We start from the raw sequence: 21,248 nt of genomic DNA on the forward strand, positions 1-21,248 counted from the left end.
ATTTTCATAATTTCCCAAAAGTAAAACAAAATATAAATAAGTCAAAAGCATGCAAAACCGGTTGTATGACATTTAAAAATTATATTTTTGTCTAATGTTTAAATTCCCAAATGTGAAATAAAGCAAAATGTGTAACTTTTTTCCGACTAGTTCTAACAATTATCATCTAAACCAGGGGTGTCCAAAGTCGGTCCTCGAGGGCCGGCATCCTGCGTGTTTTAGTTCTCTCCCTGGTTTAAGGCACCTGGATCAAATGATGGTTTATTACAGGCGTAAGGAAAACACTGACTTGCTGAGAAGGTTGTTACCACCACCAGGGAGGGAACTAACTCATGCAGGATGCCGACCCTCGAGGACCGACTTTGGGCACACCTGATCTAAACTATTCATAATAAAACACATTTATAAATAATTTAAAGTGTAAAGGAAATCTGCAAGGACTCTGTAAATTAAGTCCATATTTATTCCAAAATAATCTTAAAATCTCTAATCCCCTTCCAGGTTAGCCTAAATTTCACTCACTCCTAATATTCATCAAAAAATAAAAAATACAGGATGAGGCAAATCATGTATAGCAACAATTTTAATTAAATGTGGTTATGTGTTTTTCAACTGGTCCATCCCACCTTCATAAAAAGTTTAAGATTGTTTCAGTCACACCACAATAAAACAAATAGAAAAGTATTTAGTTGCTTCCTTACTGCAACCATTAAAAAAAAAATCTCCAACAAGCTATTTGTGGACAAACAATAACCTTTAATTGTAGAAAGGAAAAAAAAGTGTTTACATGTCCTGACAATTTCATAACAGAAAACAAAGGAGCTAAGCAGAAAAAAAAAGTACAAGATCAGATTACAAAAATTTGAAACTTGCACCATAAAAGGGAGTCTTCACAGATCACAAAGCAGAAAAAAAGATCCTACAAGTTTTTTATTGAATTTCACCCCCAATGGAACTTTTTCATATTAATATCAACAGCAATAAAAAAAAGGGAAAAAAAAAAAAGACAATAAAAACATAATTACAGTTTTCAGAAGCCCGCACCTTTTAGCTGCAGTGAGGATGGCTGAAATGACTTTTGGTGACAGGTAAGTGATACGGGTGCTGGTAAGCCATTTCTAACACGTTATGCAGAAAGGTCGCTGCTGTTAAAACGGTCTTGGTCATACACCTCTGCAACAACTTTGCGGCCTCCAAACCAGCGGTCGTTCAGGGCTTGGATAGCTTTGTTCATCTCGGAGGCAGCGGAAAACTCTACAAAGATTTTGACTATGATGTCTGCGTCTTCCTCCTCTCCTTGCTTCTCCTGGTAGATGATGACTCTATTGACGGTGCCGAACTTCCCGCACTCCTCCGTCACCTCGCCCTCCAGGTCGTCGTCAATGTCCTCTGGTCCAACCATGTTTCGAAGCACCATCACCGTGGACTGAAGTGGGACAAGAAGGTTCAGTGAGCACAGAACGGTTTCATTCAGGAGACACGACTGGTAAATCAGAAGCGTGGGTCACCTCGGATTTTCTGAGCAACTTCTGCATCACCATGTGCCTGGCACTGCTCCCCGAGATGCTCATGTGCTCCTGGTCACTTAGCATCTCCTGGCCTGTGCCATCCTGAAGCGTCTCCTCTTTCTCCTCCTTCTTCTCCTGTTGGTTCGAGCCGCCGGCTTGGTTAGACAGCACAGGCGGTGATGCGAGCACCGGGTTCACTAGACCAACTTGGGGAATCACGGGTATGGGAGGACGAACTGGAGTCACACCTTTACAACGAAGGCACACAGACTGCAGCTCAAGAACATTAAAGTAGCTTAAACAGCAGAAATCTGATGCAGAGTAAAAAATAAAGAAGGGACTCGAAATTGCATAAAGGTTCACTTTGTTTAAGGCAGGGGTGTCAAGCTCATTCATTTTGGGTCACATCAAGATCTAGAATGTGTTTAAAGGGCTGGTTCTGGCAGAATGTCTTGATAAAATACCATTTAGCTTCTCTGTTAGGAGTTTTAAGTATTGTAACTTACCGTCTGATTTTAAGACCATAACTGACATTTATATTCATTTCAAGGAAAAGAATTTACTAAAGATCATTCAGAATTGCACTCAAACATTTTTATTCAGTAGTTCTAAATATGTTTTATATGTTATATTTACTGTTGATTTTAACTTTTCATTTTAATCAACTGCTAAAGGTCTTTCTTGTGATGAGTGTTGCAAATGATCTATGGCTATAAATACTGATGCAGGCATGTTGTCTTGTATTTGTCCCCATCAAATAAAGTAAAACAACAAAACTACGCATTAACAAACTGTTAAAGTATGACTAATTAGCCATCTCTGCATTTGAAATTAAATAAACATATTTTGACCTTAATATAATTTAATATTTGGCAGAATACAGATGAAACTGCTGTAATTTGATTGATGAAATAATATTTAAGCACACAAATTATATTTAAGGTTCTATTTCTAGAGTCTAGAGGCCCAGATAAAACCTTCTGGCTGGATTTGAAAATGCCTTTAAAGGTACTATACATCTACAAATATGCATATATGAAAATGAAAAAACATATCAAAATGTATATAGCTGTTAGGCTCAGGAAACCCATAAAATCCAAATCTGAATGTGTGTGGAAAATGCGTAGTGGGAAACAAAAGAAAAAAGAAAAAGAAAGAAAAACATTTTGTGGCGTTTCTCCTGGAAAAAAAGAAGACAATTGTTACAAATGGTACATACAGGTTTAAAATATTTTAGCATGTATGTATATTTATGATATACGGAGAGGAGCAATGTGAATAATAGTATTTACAAACAAATTGTTGGAGTAAGTTGAAAGCCAGGTAGGCCACCGAAATGCCTGTGCAAAAGAAGCTTCTTAAAGGGCAGTATCCAAGCAAATTAATGGAAAGTTAAGTAGAAGGAAAAAATGTGTTCCAGAAAAAGGAATCAATCAAAGGATTCGACGTGTAACCATACATCTTGTGCTGTCAGACATGTCAAGTTGAAGTACCTGCTTTAATACATGCATTAACCAGATCATGTATAAACCAATGATTCTACTTTAATCATTTTAATAAATGAAAAGCAGCTTCATTATGATGTAAAATGTCCTTTAGGGATTCCCTTTGCTTTTGCTCTCTGCCCGTACTTACATGTTTTACATCGTAAAAGAAGTTTTAATAAGTGAAGAAAACCCAACTACATAAATAAGCCATTGGGAGAAAAGTTAATAAATCCAGTTGATCCTGTGTGAAATACTGGGAATGAGTCTAACATTGTGTAGAGGAACTTTAGCTCACTCTGCAGAATCAGTGGTAAACCTGCGTCAGGTTGTGTTTCTGTGTAACTCGGGTAAACTTGAGCTTCACAAACTAATGGTTGGATAATTTTCTGATGGACAGCAGGATTAAGATTTGATCAATTATGGCATTTAGGCAAATTAGCCCCAGACCGCAGCAGTATAACCGCTATGGTCTGACTCGTCGTATGGTCTTTTTCTGAAACACTGCGCTCTAACAGGACACCTTCCAAATACTTCCACTTACGTCTCTGCAGTCCATAAAATGTGTCCCCAAATGTTTTGGGTATAAAGGTTTTTAGGGAAATGGTGAGATGTGCCTCTGTGATATTTTTTGTCAGCAGTAGTTTTGACCTTGGAGGTCTCCCAGTCTCTCTAATTGTCAAACCAGGAACAGTGACCTTAACTGAGGCCTGCGGTGCTTTTTGTTCAGTCCTTTTCTGTTTGACTTCATGGATTAGTCGTTGATGGACTCTTGTACTGTTGGTAAACATGTCTTCTCAATTTCACAGTAATGTCCTTTTCTGTGATTCGCGAAGCCTTGTAAATATCTTTGTAAAATGTAAATGACTTCATTTTTCATGTGTTCCTGAATTTCTTTAGGTGATTGATGGCCCGACGTGTTGCTTTAAAGATGTTTTTAGTCTTTAAAAAGCAACACGTCGGGCCATCAATGTGTTTAGGTGATTTTATTTTTATTGTGCAGGTAGATTATAAAACTGAACCACAAAACAAGATGGGAAATTTCATTATCAGATAGTGCCACGTTGATTTGCATAGCTATTTCCCATAAATGAAATCATAATTTCAGAACTGTTCTTTAACATTTTCCTCAGGTTACCTTTAATATTAACACTTATTTAAGTATACACATTTGACAAAAAAAAGAAGAAATGTGTATGGGGGAGAAATACATTTTCCTTATACAGTGGACCCCCGCCTAATCAGTTTTTTTTTTTGTAAAACTAAAATCCATCTGCAGATTTTTTTCATAGAGAATAGAAGCTGAAATTCCAGGGTGTGATGAAACTTAACATTAAATTAATTGGTGTTCGCAAAACAACCAATCCAAGAGCCCCATTTCCTTGGCTCTGATTGGTTGTACCCCCAAGAGCAGACAAAAGGAAGACTATAGCTATTAGCTTCTGCAGCACTGCTGTTTCTACTGTACGTATTGATGCATATTTAGATACATTTGGTGTTTAAACTATTAAAATAGGTAGTTACAAGCACTTTTAGAGGAGTCCCAGGTATTCAGCTATGAGGGGGTCCACTGTACTGTAATTATTTCCTCCCCTAATGCCATCATACTGTCAAAAATACCGTTCGGAGGTGAAACAACCCTGCTCGCCACACCCACAAAGACAGATTCACATCAGTCCGTACCTGTGATAATACCTGGTGCCTGTGCAGCCATAACAGCCTGAGGTAATCCTATCTGCTGTCCAAGAAGCTGTGGTGCTGCCAACGCCCCCAAAACTGACGCGCCAGCTACCGCCTCCTTAAGAAAGGGGGGGGGCCCAACACATTAGGTACGGGAAACACACAGAAAACAGCACAAGGCAACACAGTGAACAATCACACCGCATGGCAAAGAGAGAGAGAGAGCTCAGCCTCGTCTCCATCAGGGTCAAAATGTTGGTGGCAAACAGTTCATTTTAGCGAGTTAAGAAGGATCACAGGTGAAATAATCACGGATTGATGCCGCTTAACTGAGAGGGAGGAGCTTTAAAGTACAAATGGACTCTTTTTTTTAAGCGTTTAACTTAAATGAAGCAGGCTTGCTAAACTAACACTATTCTGGTAACTTCCGATTTCTTCTGACCCAGAAATCTGTGCATCTGTGCTGTGTCATATCTAGCTAGATCTGAGTTATATTTACCTGGAGGGCCATTAAATCCCTTTGGAAGGGATTTATACTTGCCTGGGCCGTTATCTTAGCCGTAGCTGCCGCTGCAGCTACAGCCGCAGCAGGTGGCAGCCCACCCGGGGTTGTGGGGGTCAATAGCGGCATCGGTGGAGTCACTGCTTTGCCGACTCGCAAGTACTGACCACCCAGGTCAAAAAGATTCATAGAGGACACCGCATCCAGGGCTGACTGAGGCTTTTCATACTCTGTTGGATGAATTTCAAAGTAAAATGGGAAGAAAACAGCAAAAAGTCAGCAGCAGGGTATCAGCAACTCAGGAGGATGAGAGAATGAGCGCCTCCTAGCTCACCAATGAAGCCAAAGCCCCTGTGTCGCCCTGATGTGGGGTCTCTAGCTAACGTGCACGATTTAATCCTTCCGAAGGCCTCAAACACGCTCTTGATGTCGTCGTCCGACAGGTCAGGGTGGACAGACGCTACGTAGATCCGGTTGTAGGCACGTGCCTCCTCTGCCAGCTGGTCGATGATGGGTTGCGCCTGACCGATGTTACTTGGCCGCCCAACCTATTGCACAGATTAAATCGACAGGGCCTCTAAACGGGGGGTCTTTAGGGTACCGATGGAAAACGCACTATGGGAAGAGTCTATGGGGCACTTCAGTAAAAAGGTTTATTTCGGTAACTCCACTCAGCAGTGAGATTACATACAATAATATTTTATAGTGTTTATTGTTCTTCATTTTCTTAAAAACAATAAATAACTTTATTAGAATTTTATGACCCACTGGCTTGATAGCTGTTCATAAGACAGATAGGTTAGCCAAAAATGCCCTTGCTGAAAAGCTGACTATTATCCAAGCAGATGAATGGAAAGTCCAGTGGAAGGAAACACTCTAGTGATTTTCTGCTGTCAACACATGTCCACCCAGGAGGAATAAATTCTGCAAGTCAATGACTCGACGCAATCTGCTGGGTTTCCTCAGATAAAACCTTTTTAAACTACTTTGAATAATTGAGGTTATTGTAATGTTTGATAACTATGATCAACTGGAATGTATGTGTGATTTTTTTTGGTAAAGTTTCTTGAGACATTTGTTGTGAATTGGTGCCATTTAAATAAAATTACAATTAATTTAAGTGTGGTAGAAAAAGCGCATAATAGTTGTATCCACAACATGGATTACAGAGAAAAATGTCGGAAGAACCTTATGTGTGCTAAGGAGAAAAAAAACAAAGACGCTTTCTTTTCAGATGAAAATAAATTTTGCGATTTATCTCAAAAACAATCTCCTGGAGTCTGGACGAAGAGAAGAGATACGCAGAATCCAAGTTTCCAGTCAGTGATGAGTTCAGGAGCCATGTCATCTGCTGGTGTTGGTTTATAGTGTTTCATCAAGTTCAGTATCAACTCAGCCATAAAGTACGGTAAAATAAAAATGCTACACAGGTTTATCACCTCGGTGACTATTGAGTGTAGATACTGTATAGTAAATGAGTGTCTCTGCATCTAAAGAAATTATAAGCCCTGTGCAATGTCCTACTTTTGCAAATTTTAGGCCATAATTGTTAAATTCTACAGGAATAAACACTTTAAAATATCACTGTGTGTAATGAAGTTACCGAAACAAACTTAATGAAGTTTGTCAGGATGCAACTGAGGTTTTATAATTTCCTGCATCTGGAAAGTATTCACACCACTTCATTCCTACAAGTTAAATCAGCTCCATTTCAAGTAAATTCAGTTGACTGGACTTGATTTACATTTATCTCTGTAAGGTTCCACAGTTGACAGCGCAGGTCAGAGGTCAAGCATCAAGCGTGAACTCAAGGGATTTGTCTGCAAGATTGTTTTGAGGTTTAAATCTTGAGAAGGATCAAGAAACATTTCTGCTGGTTGAAAGGTCTCAAAGGGCGTAGAAGAAGCGTGGAAGAAGTTTAAAACCACCAGGACTCTTCTAGAATCGGCCGTGTAAACGGAGTTATCACCGGAGAAAAGCCTCAGTGAGGGAGGAAACCAAGAACCCGATGGTCATTCAGCGTTCCACTGTGGAGAGTGGAGAAACTTGCAGAAAGACAACCATCTCTTCTTCAGCCCACCAATCAGGCCAGGAGAAACATGATCCTCTGGTCTGATGAAACAAAGAATAAAGTCTTTGGTGTAAAGGCCAGGCGTCATGTTTGGAGGAGACCAGGCACGGCTGATCAAGCATGGTGGTGCCAGCAACATGCTGCTGCTGGCACAATAGTCAAGATAAAGATGTAGCTAATGGTGAAACAAATGACTATTTCAGACCTTTTCTAGTATCTCGATGAGGGCTGCAGCTAACAAAAATGAATACAGAGGTGTAGAGACATCCTGGGTCAAAACCTGCTTCAGAGCATCTTTACATCAGACTGGGGAAATAGTTCATTCTTCAGCATAACAACGACCCAAAGCTCATGTCCAAGATCTGAAAAGCTTCAGAACCAGTCTGTGAGAAAGAGTCCAGACTTAAATCTGAATGAATATCTCCAGAAAGATCTAAGAAAGGCTGCACAGATGTGTCCCATCCAACCTGATGGAGTTTGAGAAGAACAGCAGAGAAGAATGGGTGAAACTGCCTAAAGATCTGACCTTGTGGTGTCATTTTCAAAGAGTGTAAAGCATAGGCTGTGAATACTTATTTTCAATAAATCTACAAGAAATGTCCAACTGTATTCCACATGGTCATAAAAGGGTATTAATGCGTAGAAATGTGAGGAAATAGATTAATTTCATACAACTTGGACTAAGGCTGTAACATAAAATGTGAAAAAAGTAAAGGGCTGTGAATACTTTCCGGATGAACCGTATGTTGGGAGCTGAAATTTAAATTTAACACTAAAAGGAGCGGAGTTTGGCTGCAAGACGCTACGCGATCTCAGCGGTACGACGCTTTCACAAAAAGCTCGAGACGAGTCTAAATGGCATCTGTACAACAGATGAGGCGGCCAATTAACACCACCCAGGCGCAGTCCATCATCAGCACAACTTGGTAGCAGAGAGATTTCACGCACCGCTGGGCATCTCACTGAAAATCCTCACTTAAACAAGCTACCAGGACATCTTGGAAGAGCAACACACACAGACACACACAAACTTCATACTACATACATACGACACGCACCTGTGAATAAACAGAGAGACACCAAACATGGAGAGAAGTTAGTTTCAAATGCAACACATTTTTGTATAACTGCAAGAAAAGTACTTGGTTGCTACAAATATCCATCAATGTAATCATTAAGGTCTTTTCCTAACTCATTTGAGGAGAAAACATTCACCCTGGTGGGTTTTATTATTTGAATGCTCCACAAATAATCAAACAAACCAAAGGGGTCATTAACTTCAGAGCTAATGGTGTAACAATTGGCTATTAGAGACCTTTGCTAGAATCTGGGTGAGGGCTGCGGCTAACAATTCATTTATTCTGGAGATTACTTGCGTAAATGGATAAAAAAAAAATGGTGCAGTCTGCAAATTTTTTGTTTAACTGCTTTAGCTTATTTTATGCAATACAAGAAATACAAAAGAAATGCAAATAACTGATCAAATTCTTCTTTTTTAAAATGAAAATAAACATTTTATTGCCTAAAATGCAATGACAGCATTCTTATAGTGAATGCTTGATCATTTGTAGCAAAAGATGCATAAATATTGTATTTAGTTTTGGCTTAATTACTGCTCTTACGATGTTCTTCTTTCAGAAAATGTCATGTTTTACAGACTATGTACTCCAGTTAACACTTATTCGACTACTATATTAATTGATTATTTCAGTAATCAATAAATCGTTTTACCCTTATACAACACCTTCACTTGTTTGAGAGAAGCTTGGTTAATTGTGCTTCACAATGATGGAGTCCATGTCAGTAGATTAAAAAATTACTTTATAGGATTAGCCGATAAGTCAGACTGAGCCACTGAGGATGTGGCTCAGTCCTCATGTGACTGAGCCACATGAGGATGGCTCAGTCACACCTGAGGAACTAAAAACCAGACCTAAAAGTGCCTATAGTACTTTAATCTACATTAATCTAAAAAACTAACTGAATATGTTTTAAAAAATGCACAGTATGATATGGTAAGTCAAAGTATAAAATGTAATTTAAATATAAAATCAACATTTTAAAGAAAGTACATCTCTTTTGAATAATAAAACAATAAAGAAAGTCGTGGAACTTATACTGTCTTATCCAGACTTGACTTCACAACCCTGTTATTAGTTTAAAAAATAAAAAAAAAGCACTCCACCTTGTTCCTCAAATAAGCGCTGAAGAATAAGATGACTGCTCTCTGAATGTCCCACTGTAGCAAAAACCGTCTCTAAACGACTCACCTTAATGTTTCGCCCTCCTAACATGACCGAGTTCATCTGTTCCAGAGCCAGCTGAGCAGCTTCTGGCACGTCGTACTCCACAAAGGCAAAGCCCTGGACGCAGAAGTACCATTCATGTTCACAGAAAACCCAAACTACACTTCAAATATGGCCAGAAACTATAGTGTCTTGCAAAAGTATTGACACCCTCTGAGCTTTTCCAGATTTTTTGTCACATTTTGACTACAGACTTCAACGTATTTTTTGGAATCTGGGATATACGGAAGCAGGTGCTGTAAGGGTCACTTTCTTTTTGGTCAGAGTTCATGAGACGATAGATCAAGTTAAATGCCAAATGGACCTAGAAAAAACCTGTTAGAGGCAGGAGACAACGTAAGAATATGGCAGGGTTTCCAATGAAATGGACCAGTTAAAGTTCAGACCTCGTCTGTGACCACACTTGAAAAATCACTGTTCACATGAGCGCTCTTTTCAATTTGGCAATGAAGTGTGGGTTAAAATTTAAGTCTCTTGATGTCTGAAGATATGTCCCAAAAGACTTGTAGCTTTAACTGGAACAAAAGATCGTTTCAAAAAATATAAATTGCCTCAGAGATGCTTAATAAAAACGCACTCTTAATTTAAAACCATAAATTGCTTTTCTTTCTCTTCACAATTAAGCTCAACAAATCTTATACAATAGTAGGCACCACTAACAAACATCAGTTCTGCTAACGCCAACCCACTGCACCAACACAGAAGCTAAAGCACCAACTCCAACTCAAATTATACCAATTCTTGTAAATTAGCACTTCTGAATTTAAACCTAAGGGTGCTAAACATTTTCAAAGCTAGCAAAAGCTCTAAGGGAAAAATTAGCGTCGATATTAGCACATTAGCAGAAGTGTACCCACCAGCACCCTCAAATGTTTCTGGTTGGTTTGTGACTAAATGTGGAAAGGCTTAAGGAGGGTGAACGTTAAACGACACAAACCTTATGCTTCATTGTAACTGAATCCCAAGACATGTCAATGCTCTTGATGGGACCGAAGGGGGCAAAGGCTTGTCTGATGGTGTCCTCCCCGAGCTCATAGTATATGGAGCCCACGTACACCCGACACATGATCGCTAGCGCACGTTGCCGCTGAGCTGCCACCTGCCAGTCGGGGGAAAACGACACACAATAAGCATTAGAGAGTAAAAGAACGGAATATAAACATCAACACACACACACATAGATAAAATATATGTATAAATATATGCCTGCTCTATTGGGCATGTTTTTCCAAAAATAGTCAAAAGGCCAATTCTCAGTACTGGGAGGCCTGAACAGGTATATAGAGGGTATTAAAGGGGGATCAACAGGGTAAGTCTTTTTTGTCTGACACACATGTCACCTGAAATGGTTAAATTTGGCCTATCTTCTGTTAGTGTTCAGTTACTTACTGACATATGGAGATAAAAAAAACACACAGAAGTGATCGACATGCACAGCCCTCACAAATATTTGGCTTCGGTAACTGACCTGGACTCCAGGGATGCAAAGTAAGGTAACGAAAAAGTAACTGTGGCGTTCAAAAGAAATCCAAACAAAAGTCTTGGAATTTTCTTCTCGAGTCTAACTTGAGGGGGATGCTTTAATCATCAGGTCTTTGTGTTTTACTGCTGACTTTAGTCTGCTTCTTAAACTCATCGTGTTACCAGAGGAGGTTTAACTTTGCTAAGCTACAGCATAACGAGAAGATGACTTGTTTGTTCACCGAGAAAAAGTTTCACATTGAGATGGCAAAAAGAAAAAATAAAATATCCCTGACACAGAAGTTCTCTCATTTTGGTCCATAAAGGGATTGCTATCCCTCTTTTGTCTCCTGCCAGCTGCTGTTTTCAAAACAAGAAATGCATATTTTTCAAAGAGACGTGCCTTTTCTCCCTTTAGAAACTCTTCTGTGAATTAAAAAGCATGTTTACGGATACGTATTTGATTTTAAAAAAGTGCGAAAGCAAACTTAAAAAGAGCAAAAAAAGCAAATGAGGGCTTCCACATCTCAAACGCTGCAGAAATGGTTGCAATGACAGACGCTGCAGAAAGCAATGTTTCCTTATAAAATATGCATTCTTTGGTTAGATTAAAAAGGCAGGGATTGTTGCCAACGCAACCAGTAAAAGAAGGGTAACAGTCCTTTTCCACTGGAAATGCGGACAAGAAAAAAAAATTTAATGATCTATTGACCGATTGTAAAGGTGAGAGAGGATCTCCAAAGCCCATTGTCACTGCTGCCATCTGAAAGACAGTAAAGATGAAAAAAGTGCTGAAAAGTCGGTTAGATACCCCTTTAGCTTTTGCTTTTTTCAAGAAAGGTCATTGCTCTGCTAGACAGATAAAAGCGATTAAGCTAACACGATATGCAGACCCTCCCTCTAAACAGCAAAACATTCAGAGGATCTACCTCCCATGCCTGATTTACAAATTCACCACACAGCAGTTCAGGTAAAGCACGGCCCTCTTTTAAAAGTGCAAAGCATTCAACATGATAACCAAAGCCTTCAGGACGATCATCTCCATCTGAAAAAAAAGCAGAGGCAGATGGTCGACACATGTGTTGGTTCTCACAGCACGAGGGAGGGACAGGGGGGAGCAGGACTTCCAGGACAACTGACCCTAACCCGAGAGGCCGGAGTTACTAATGCATGGACAGGTTAAGATAATCTGTCATGAATCAAGGCTCACTGTCGATACGCCACATTACCACGTCTGTTCTGGAGAAGAACCGAAAGCTTTTAACATCTCACCTGCAGGTTGGTGAGCTGCTGCTGCTGATGTGCAATGGTCTGCTTCACCAACACACTCTTAATGCTTTGTTCCATGGCATACTTCTTCGCCTGGAGGAGGAGGAGGAAAACGACAGTGTTATTACGCCTTCATCGGTGACCAAACATGCAGAATAAAATTATCGCATGCAGAAAATAAATGCAATAAAAGTATGGCTAAAAAAAAAGTGTTTAATATGAGCTAAACTCACAAATTTTCTGTAAAATGTAACATTACTCAGGGCTTTGGACTAATTTTTGGTGCTGGTTGCACCGATGCACCCAAATTTTCAACAGCATTGCATTTTAACTTTGTAGTTTTACAGACTACAAAAAAACAAAAAAAAAATCAGGGTGGATAAATTTTATATTGACTAGCAAATGATTAAACAAGGCTCCTTATTTGAAGGAGAAACATACAACACAGATAACTTAGTGAAAAACTGTTCAAAGTACTTGAATGAGCCAGGATTCCCACTGGTATTTAGAAAAAAAAATCCATGATATTTCCATGACTTTCAATATAATTTCCCACTGATTGAGCTGAAATTTTAACTTAAAAAACTGTCAAGATAAAATAAACCATTAAAGTCTAAATTACACGTACAAATGCTTTAAGGGTGTAACATCTTATGAACATCCGAGTCCACACCCACATGGGAACGCTTCCAGTTCCATCTTCAACCAGTGGTGGCGCCAGTGCAACCTCTGATTTTTTTTTTTCAGTTGCTCTACTGAGAAATGTGGTCATACTCTGGGCCTAGTTTATAACTTTTTAAGAGCTCCAGAACGCTCTTAGAAAATGTGATAACAGTGGCATACACATGCTTTTTTTAAACTCTTCTAGCATTTTCTATCAGATCCACACATAACGATGTTTATCCAGTCAAATTTGACTGTTTTATTGGTTGAAATTAAAGAAAAAAAAGAAAAGAAAGAAAGAAATTAGTCAATATTAGATTGTTACTCTGTACAGAGCAGAACAGCAAACATTTGTTTCTAAATTCATCTAAAAATTTTCGGCTTGAGTCTATGTATCAAAACAGTAACTTGTTTTAAATCAAGCAACATTATATCGCACATTCTGGTTTAAGTTTTTGTAACTAATGGGAGACTGTGCTACTTTTTCCTTACCTTGCAACATCCAAGTACCATCTGTCACAATTACAGCTAGTCTTTATTCAGTTTCAAGCTTTATTTTTGTCAAGACTATCCAATTAGCCAAACAGCTGCAAAATAAATGTAGAACACAGCTTCTGGCATTCATGTAGAGAGTATTGTACCATCCTTTTTTGTAGCTCATCTTATTCAATCACTGTGCTTTTACTTCAAATTGCCCTCATTGTGCCAGCATTTCTTTCTATGAACCAGATAGAAGCAGCTTTGTCTCTTTGTGGCTTTTTAATTTCTAAAAAATGCTTAAATAAAGCTCAACTCAGAAGGCAAGATGAACAACTTAAGATGTTCATCTTTTACAGATGCTCAGGTATTTACTGATTACACATTTCAGGAGAGTTTCCTCCTAATCCACAAAGCAACACTGGAGGAGAAGTGTGACTCCACTACCGGTTTAAATTTATTGAATAGTCAGCAAATCTACAGAAACTGCATTGATTTCACACTGTGCAGTTACCAGCAGAACCTCCATTCTGTAGCATTTAAATTATTAATGACAGATTTCCCCATTGGCTGCTGCTTTGCCCTCTGTTGAAGAGGAAAACACCTCTTCCTTTACACGTCATCACTTAGGTGAAAGAAAATGAGAATAAAGAAACAAAATGTACATGTATTTGCAGCCTTTTTTAATAGATAAAGAATTAATAGATGAAATGTTTGATGTGATGTAAGGCGTTCACAGTGCCGGATGACATGGACAGGAGGAGACTCTCACCCTCTGCAGTGCCTCCTGCTGCTCTGGGGTAAGAGGCGGTAGGCCAAGCTTGGAGCCTGTGCCTTGTCCATTCTCCATCGTCAGAGCTTCACCTCCCTGCAATTTAAAAATGGAAAAATTAGCAAAAAAAAAACAAAAAAACTCGTACACTTATTTAACTGGCTTATTCCTAGTGCATAACTACAAATTAAAATTGCCCAACAAACAATAAAATATAAATGAGATTTTACCATTTTATTTATTTTTTTTAATCAATAACAGCAAAAATATTGAGGACCTACACCCGGATTTAAACCAAGTGGGCCTGGATAAACTCCTTACTTACGCAACACTCTAACCGCTGGGTCCACCAGACTGAGACAGGAAAGCCCCCAAGGGGAAGAGGACTGACGGGGAAGCTTTAACAATTCAACAATTTCTATGGGGGGAGATAAAAGATGCCTTCAGACTATGATTAAAACAGGCAGCTCTCATAAATTTACAGCCTGATTCATATACAGCTTTCCCGTATTGTTTGGATTTCTAACAGTGCAGTTGATGCGCAGGAGCACTAAACGTGATTTTCATCCTAACGTTAGAATAGCTGATTAGCTGTAGCAGGCTACGGGTACCCTTTTATTTCGTGTAAAGACTATTGAGATACATAACTATATCATAACCCCGCTCTGTAGCTTTACAGTTATCATTAAACCGAGTTTAAAGAAACAGAACAATGAATAGCAAGGCCTGATTTGTATTCAGCTGTCGATGTCTTTGTTGCTAGCAGCAGACCTAACATTAGCTCACGTTAGCCATTCATTGCTGTGGCGCGTAAACCGAGCTGGTGCTTTTTGTTCCTCCAGTACAAATATAAATTAATAGGTACAGATATAATTACAAGAAAAACACCGCGCTTTAACTACGCAATAAACAATTGTAATAAAAGAAACGTAACAAGTTTGTTTTTTAATCGCAAAATATATTTACCGCAGTGTTCGTAACCGCCATGAAGCACACCTTCAAGAGAGGGCCACACTCCTCAAAGGTCGCGAGAATTTCACTGCGAGATATCGCGAGAAAATACATCCACACAATACTTGACGGTTTTAGACCAGCGTTGGCCGAGTCCGCAGAATGGGTGAATGGTAGCAGTCGAGAACTGATCTTGTATTTCATCTTCATTTAAATAAATACTGTTATTAACGCATGATTAATAAATACGCCATCAAATAAGAAAAAAGTCTTAATTAAATACAAAAAATATATATTTTTGAAAAGGAATCTTTTTTGTCTATTTCTTTATTTTGTTTTATTTTATGGTTTAGTTATTTGTTAATTATTTATTAAGAACAGAACTTATTTAGTTTTGAATGAAGGCTATCTATAAACTTGGGCACTTTAGAGTAAGAGGTTGATCTAATTAATTTGGCTTCATTCAAGAGAATGAGAAGACTAAAGGTAACTGGATGTAATTTTTCACAATCTTGAGCATCTGTCTGCTCTACAGTCACAAATACAGTCATTAACACTGTCGACCAGGAGAGAAATTTACAAAATATTATTGTTAAAGAATTGGGCTGTTCACAGAGTGATATATTCAAGTGTGATAGTAGAAAGTTAGTGGAAAAATTTGCCTTATGTAGCTGAAATACTTGAGAAACTGAATTGCTGCATACGTGTATGTTATATTTTGTCTCTATTATTACCATCTAAAATTATTTGTTTTCCGTTTGGCTTTATTGCTGTTGATGGACCACTCTTCTTTGCTTTGTTTAAATGTTAATTGTGTGGCTTTGTGTATTTGGTTATTCAGAAAATGAACCTTTTTTTCCCTATTTGCTCATATTAGATAATGTAATTTATCCATTTCATTACTTAATAAATTATAGCTGGTTGTTTCATTACATGTCATTTTAATGCACATGTGCAACTGGGTAAAAAATGCCATGTCATTTAATTCATGTGGATTTGACATAAAACTCAAAGCAGGATTTAATGTATCAATACCCACAGATGTAAAAACAATACTTTGAGGAAAAAAATATAAATATTGTAGAATCAATAAAATTACACAGCCACATTTTTGATATAAATTAAGTTACAATTATTGACTTGTTACTTTGTCTTATTATCATGCAGAGATACAGTGAGTTTCTGATTCAAGGCCATTGATATGGTTTACCTCATCGGCTTCAACACACTTGTTACAAAGGTGGTCACCTTCAGAGCAGCTACTGTTTGTAGCTATTTTTAAATAATTTCAATTTGAACATTTGCTTATGGTCTAGTTTTAGTGGGATTTCTCAATTTTGCCTTTGAGGTAAAGAAAAATATCAAATCATTAGCTTTTCTTTTTTTTTAATCAAATCATTACAGTATTTTGTTATTATATCCACTATAATTTGTTTCCAGTTGTTTTCTTTTTTTATCATTATTCCATTTTTGTTGAGGTAGTGATTCTTACTTCTTTTTCTTTTCTTTTTTTTCTTTGCTTGTATGGTACAAGTAAAAAATAAAAATAAGAGTACAGGGCCAAGACAGGAATACCAGACAAAAAATATTTTGTTTTCCTATCATTAAACTTTCCATCCAGTGTGGATGAATATAGCACTTTTGAACAGTCAGCTGCTTTAGCAATGACCTATTGTGGTTTACCCTAATTGTAGTGTTTAAATTAACATTGCTGGTTAACTGTTAAGGTAGCATAATTGTGTAGGCTAAACATTTCTGTGAAATCCTGTTTTTACATGGTCACGTCCTACTTTTCTAGGAAACTAAATTTAAGGTTTATAACCATCAAAATTAACAGAAATAAAGGCTTGAACTACATCACTAGTATGTAATGAATCTATGAGTTAAATTTTCGGAATTAAATTTATGAAATAAATCAACGTTTATGATTATTTACATTGATATACCTCAAACTGTCATTTCACAAGTGAGTATTCCTAGCCCTAGAATAACTGTATTGACTTACATTTATTTTGGTAACTGCACTTATTAATTAAAGACTAATTCTGATCATACTGCTAAACATGCAGTAACCCCTGAACCAAAAAAAGGGGATCCACCTCTAAAACACAAACACACAAAATAAACACTTCACAATCTTTTTTTTTCTTCCATATTTTATTCATAGATGCTACAATATTCAACAAAGGTTTAACACATCCAAAGGCAATTTTCATTCAACAGAGTCACAGAGAAAAAAGTCATCTGACATAAAATAAGACTGATATGCATGTCTTTTTTATATTCTCATACAGTCTGAACATTCATTTACTTGGTCAGCTCTCCTCTGGAACTCAATTGTGACGGACAAAAAAAAAGAAGGCAAAATGCAAAGTTTCGAATGGTTGCAAGTTATTAAGACATGCAGTTTACTAGAACAAAGGAGAGCCACACTGGCACTGCATTGTGTTGTGTTTAATTAAGAGGTTGTTTAATGCAACTCCCCTTACATAGCCACAACCAAGTATGTACAATCCAACTGTCTGGGAGAATTCAGGGCTCCTGTCTTTATGATATAATTAGACCATAGTAAGTACTGTTAGCAATGACTGTACAGCAGCATAATTGTTATGAATCTGCAAGCTTATAACCTCCCTACACCCTGCGCACATGTAAAAAAAAAGGAGCAAATTTAAGTGAATCTGGTAAATATTGATAATCTAGAAAAAAAAAATCCACTGAAACATTGTACTTGGATGTCTAAACCTGCAGCCTGAACTTCAATACTTATGCAGATGTAGGTTGAATGTTGATGTTTGGGTTGTTGGAAGTTTTATTTCAGGGTTCCTACATTTTGTTCACATAAAAAGTTCTTTATTTTCCAAAAAATTTAATTATCAATCAGTTTTAGACTCATTTTGAAGCTGAATCAAAGTAATTTTAGCTGTGTCGGAGTTTTCGCCAGTGGTGAGGCATTAAAGTCTGCAAGCAGAAAATGTTTCATATTCAAGTTTTTTTTCAAGGGAAGGCAGGAAGAATGGAAGATTGGATGGATGGATGGATGGATGGATGGATGGATGGATGGATGGATGGATGGATGGATGGATGGATGGATGGATGGATGGATGGATGGATGGATGGATGGATGGATGGATGGATGGATGGATGGAGAGAAGGAAGAAAGGACAGATGGAGGGTTGCTTGGAATGAAGGAAGAATGGAGGGAAGGAAAAAAGCAAGGAAGGAAGGAAAGAAAGAAGGAAAGGCCTGGAAAGAACTTCAATCTGACTCTGAAGGAACCTTAAAGTTATCAGAAATAAATCCTAGCAGACTTTTTTGTAAACCTGCTCGAGTTTAAAAAAACAAACAAAACAAAAACAAATCAGCTTGAGTTCAGAGAGCCATGATTATATTATCTTATTGCAATTAGCTACATTCTTACTCAAAACACCACAGATTATAAAGCACAAATATAGCAAATAAAACTTAGTTCAATTTCTAAGAAGTGGGTAGAATTTGCCTTTCAATGATCTCAAATATATTTACAAAACAATTGTAATAAAATGTCTATAGAGCAGAGAAACTGATCAACAATATGGCAACTTTTTCTTGTCAATGTTTACACCCAACACTCCTGTAATACAAAACTTGCTGCAGCTAAGAGCAAAATGATCCTGTCCAATAATAACCTCAGGTACCAAATTTATTTTCATTTTCAGACAAGTTGACTTCATAAATTCCAAATAAAGAGATGCAAACTTGTTTAGAAGAAACAGACCAACCATGAATGATTATTTTCCCCCAAATTTGCAAAGTTGGGTATGATGCCATTTCATTGCCACATCAGGCACTTTGCAGGTCTTTGGCTTCCAGAACACGTTCACAGGGAAAACCTTTAAGAAAACACTAAAAAAAGGCGTCCTCTCATAGCTTGACATCTAGATGCAATATGACGAGGCATGTTAAGCTGTGGGAGAACTGGCCTTTAACGCAAAGAGTACAAGGAAGGGAGGTAAAATCAAGTAAGGAAGAAGAAGCTGTGCAATGTTTCTACGGTTCACAGTTACGGGGTAGAAATAAATAACTGGATGAGTATTAACAGTGCATGATGGGTGGAATATTAAATTCCTGAAAACTGTGATGGCTGAAGGCTTGAGAGGGACGGAGGCTTTAGGAAATCACTTGTTTCTGTTTGTGAGTCAATAAAAATGGGCACTGGAGTGCAAAAGGAGGCTTGGGCAAAAGGAGGCTTGGAACAGTACAATGTCTTTCTCAAACGTCACATTACGGAAATCTGAATGTGTAAGGCATGGTAGCCCTTTTAGGCAGGGACTCTGTGGATCAGCCACTGCTCTGTGGGGAAGGTGGACTTCGCTACGAGGCGTTTCCAGTCCTCCAACCAGAAACGCCTTCGGTTTCACTCTCGCTGCTGTCGTTTTCCTTCCAACTAACTGGGATAATTTACTGACTTTCAAAGCGTTTCAGCGTTCACCCTCTGTCCCGTTTAGCGTCCTGGACAATGTCTTCCACAGCTGTCTGTCTGCTTCCCTCTCTTTCTCCACCCGTGTGCTCAACGTCCCCTAGAGGGGGAACCTCCTTCATCAGTCCCAGCTGCTGTCGCGACACCGCCGTCACTGGTTGCTCCCAGCAGCTAGCGCGCGGACCCGGTGTCGACTGATGGAGTCCTCCAGGAATGCAGCTACCTTCTCACTGTCCTCCTGCAGGTAAACATACGTGAATATGAGTCTTTAATCAGTTAAACCAACTTCTCAAACAAAAAACAAACAACCTGATGTGTTTACGTTGACCTATTTTGCTTCCTTGAACAGATTAGGATACATTACATTTTGAACAAAATCATTCTTACATAATAATAATTTAGTCTGCCTATTTTAAGCACCTTTATGAAAGAGCTGTTTTAGGACCTCCTGTCACTTTAAATCCAAATAAGTTGCTGCTGGCCACGCCCCCAACTCAGCACTTACACTTGTAGGTAGAAATGTCTGCTAACAAATGCACAATTATACAACCATGCATCTTTGAAAAGTAGAAGTAGAGCCTCCTGCTCAACCAACAAGAATGCAGCAAGTGGTTTCTGTATGGTAAGTCAACCACAAACTTGTCTCTTCCAGCAGCCATTGTAGAACGCTTGAACCACCTGACCAAACATGCTGCAGCTCAGTTGGGGTTGCTAGGTAACTGTGCACTGCCCACAAATTGTGACTCAACAACTTGGAAGTTTTCAAAATGGCTGATTTTTCAGACACCAAAAAAGTATTAACTTATTGGCAAAAAATGTCTGGGTGGGTTTTAAGAAGGAGTTGAGACCAAAATGAAAGTATAAAAACATGCAAAATGTGAATTTTACAGATCATCAAAATAATTTTACATGTCAAAAATCAAACCCCTAGTTAAAGGCAGAACCTTAAAAAAAACTCTTATGCATTGTGGCTACATTCAAACATTTCTGTAAAGAAAAGTGGGTCAACTTTCATGAACATTGATGAAGGCTAATTGAAAGTTAACACCAGACCATGATGGTTTTTCTACAGAGGTCCAGGTTGGTTGGCATAGATTTTCCCTAATAACTGAACTCATAATTTGAAAACAGCTTTGTATATTTTTACTCAGCTTATATTTTTCTGGAAATTAGTTTGATGAACTAAAACATTTGAGACTGACAAGAAAAAAAAACAAAAAACAAAAAAAAACAAAAACAGAACAAATCTGTATGGATTTAACGATTTTTTCACTGCAATCTAAAGTAATATGCATGTAGATATAAAACAAATGCAATGAAAGCTTCCAATGTACCTCATTTATGAAGGCGTAGTGGACGAGTTCACTGGCGAGGTCTTTTGGAGTGTCCGCTGAAAGTTTCACAGGTAATATTTCAGAAAAAATGATAACCCAAACTGTGTACAGTTCTGTAAATAAGTCTTCAATAATTTCTCACACTTTAAATCCAATGAGTCTGACGGTTTCACAGTCTGATGTGGTGTCTAATATAAAAACACTTTTAAACGTACTTGGAAAGATGTCACAGCTTAGCTGCCGATGAAGTTTGTCGTCCATCTTCAGAAACAATGAGAGCTGAGAAAAAGATCATCTATATTACCGAGAAG

General features: G+C 38.1%; 2 protein-coding genes across 9 annotated transcripts in view; both read right to left on the reverse strand.

Moving 5' to 3' along the window:
• Positions 1-735: 735 nt before the first annotated feature.
• On the reverse strand, positions 736-15,244 carry LOC106933942 (poly(U)-binding-splicing factor PUF60). 6 transcript variants are annotated; one of them, XM_015013522.2, is made up of 12 exons: positions 15,160-15,244; positions 14,519-14,611; positions 14,194-14,289; positions 12,285-12,374; positions 11,725-11,775; positions 10,489-10,650; positions 9,516-9,608; positions 5,509-5,722; positions 5,172-5,404; positions 4,676-4,790; positions 1,509-1,756; positions 736-1,426 (listed from the first exon to the last, which is right to left on the reverse strand). In XM_015013522.2, exons 3-12 carry the CDS (start codon positions 14,269-14,271, stop codon positions 1,127-1,129), a joined length of 1,584 nt encoding a protein of 527 aa, XP_014869008.2. In that variant the 5' UTR covers positions 14,272-14,289; positions 14,519-14,611; positions 15,160-15,244; the 3' UTR covers positions 736-1,126. The 6 variants fall into 6 exon arrangements, with proteins under 6 accessions (XP_014869008.2, XP_014869005.2, XP_014869004.2 ...); XM_015013519.2 differs by lacking the exon at positions 14,519-14,611 and having other exon boundaries at positions 4,676-4,787; positions 5,214-5,404; positions 15,160-15,235; XM_015013518.2 differs by lacking the exon at positions 14,519-14,611 and having other exon boundaries at positions 5,214-5,404; positions 15,160-15,235.
• A 2,038-nt stretch (positions 15,245-17,282) lies between these two features.
• Positions 17,283-21,248, reverse strand: part of LOC106933943 (nuclear receptor-binding protein 2) — a 33,376-nt gene continuing 29,410 nt past the window's right edge. For all 3 annotated transcript variants that reach the window (XM_015013524.2, XM_015013525.2, XM_015013523.2), the window contains 3 exons: positions 21,153-21,216; positions 20,938-20,993; positions 17,283-19,841 (listed from right to left, as the gene is read on the reverse strand). In XM_015013524.2, the coding sequence (XP_014869010.1) occupies positions 19,755-19,841; positions 20,938-20,993; positions 21,153-21,216 (207 nt within the window). In that variant the 3' untranslated portion in view covers positions 17,283-19,754. The remainder of the gene's footprint in view (positions 19,842-20,937; positions 20,994-21,152; positions 21,217-21,248) is intronic.

This window comes from Poecilia mexicana, unplaced genomic scaffold, assembly GCF_051168715.1.
Source record: "Poecilia mexicana isolate PSO_F unplaced genomic scaffold, ASM5116871v1 scaffold_20, whole genome shotgun sequence".
NCBI classification, from domain to species: Eukaryota; Metazoa; Chordata; class Actinopteri; order Cyprinodontiformes; family Poeciliidae; genus Poecilia; species Poecilia mexicana.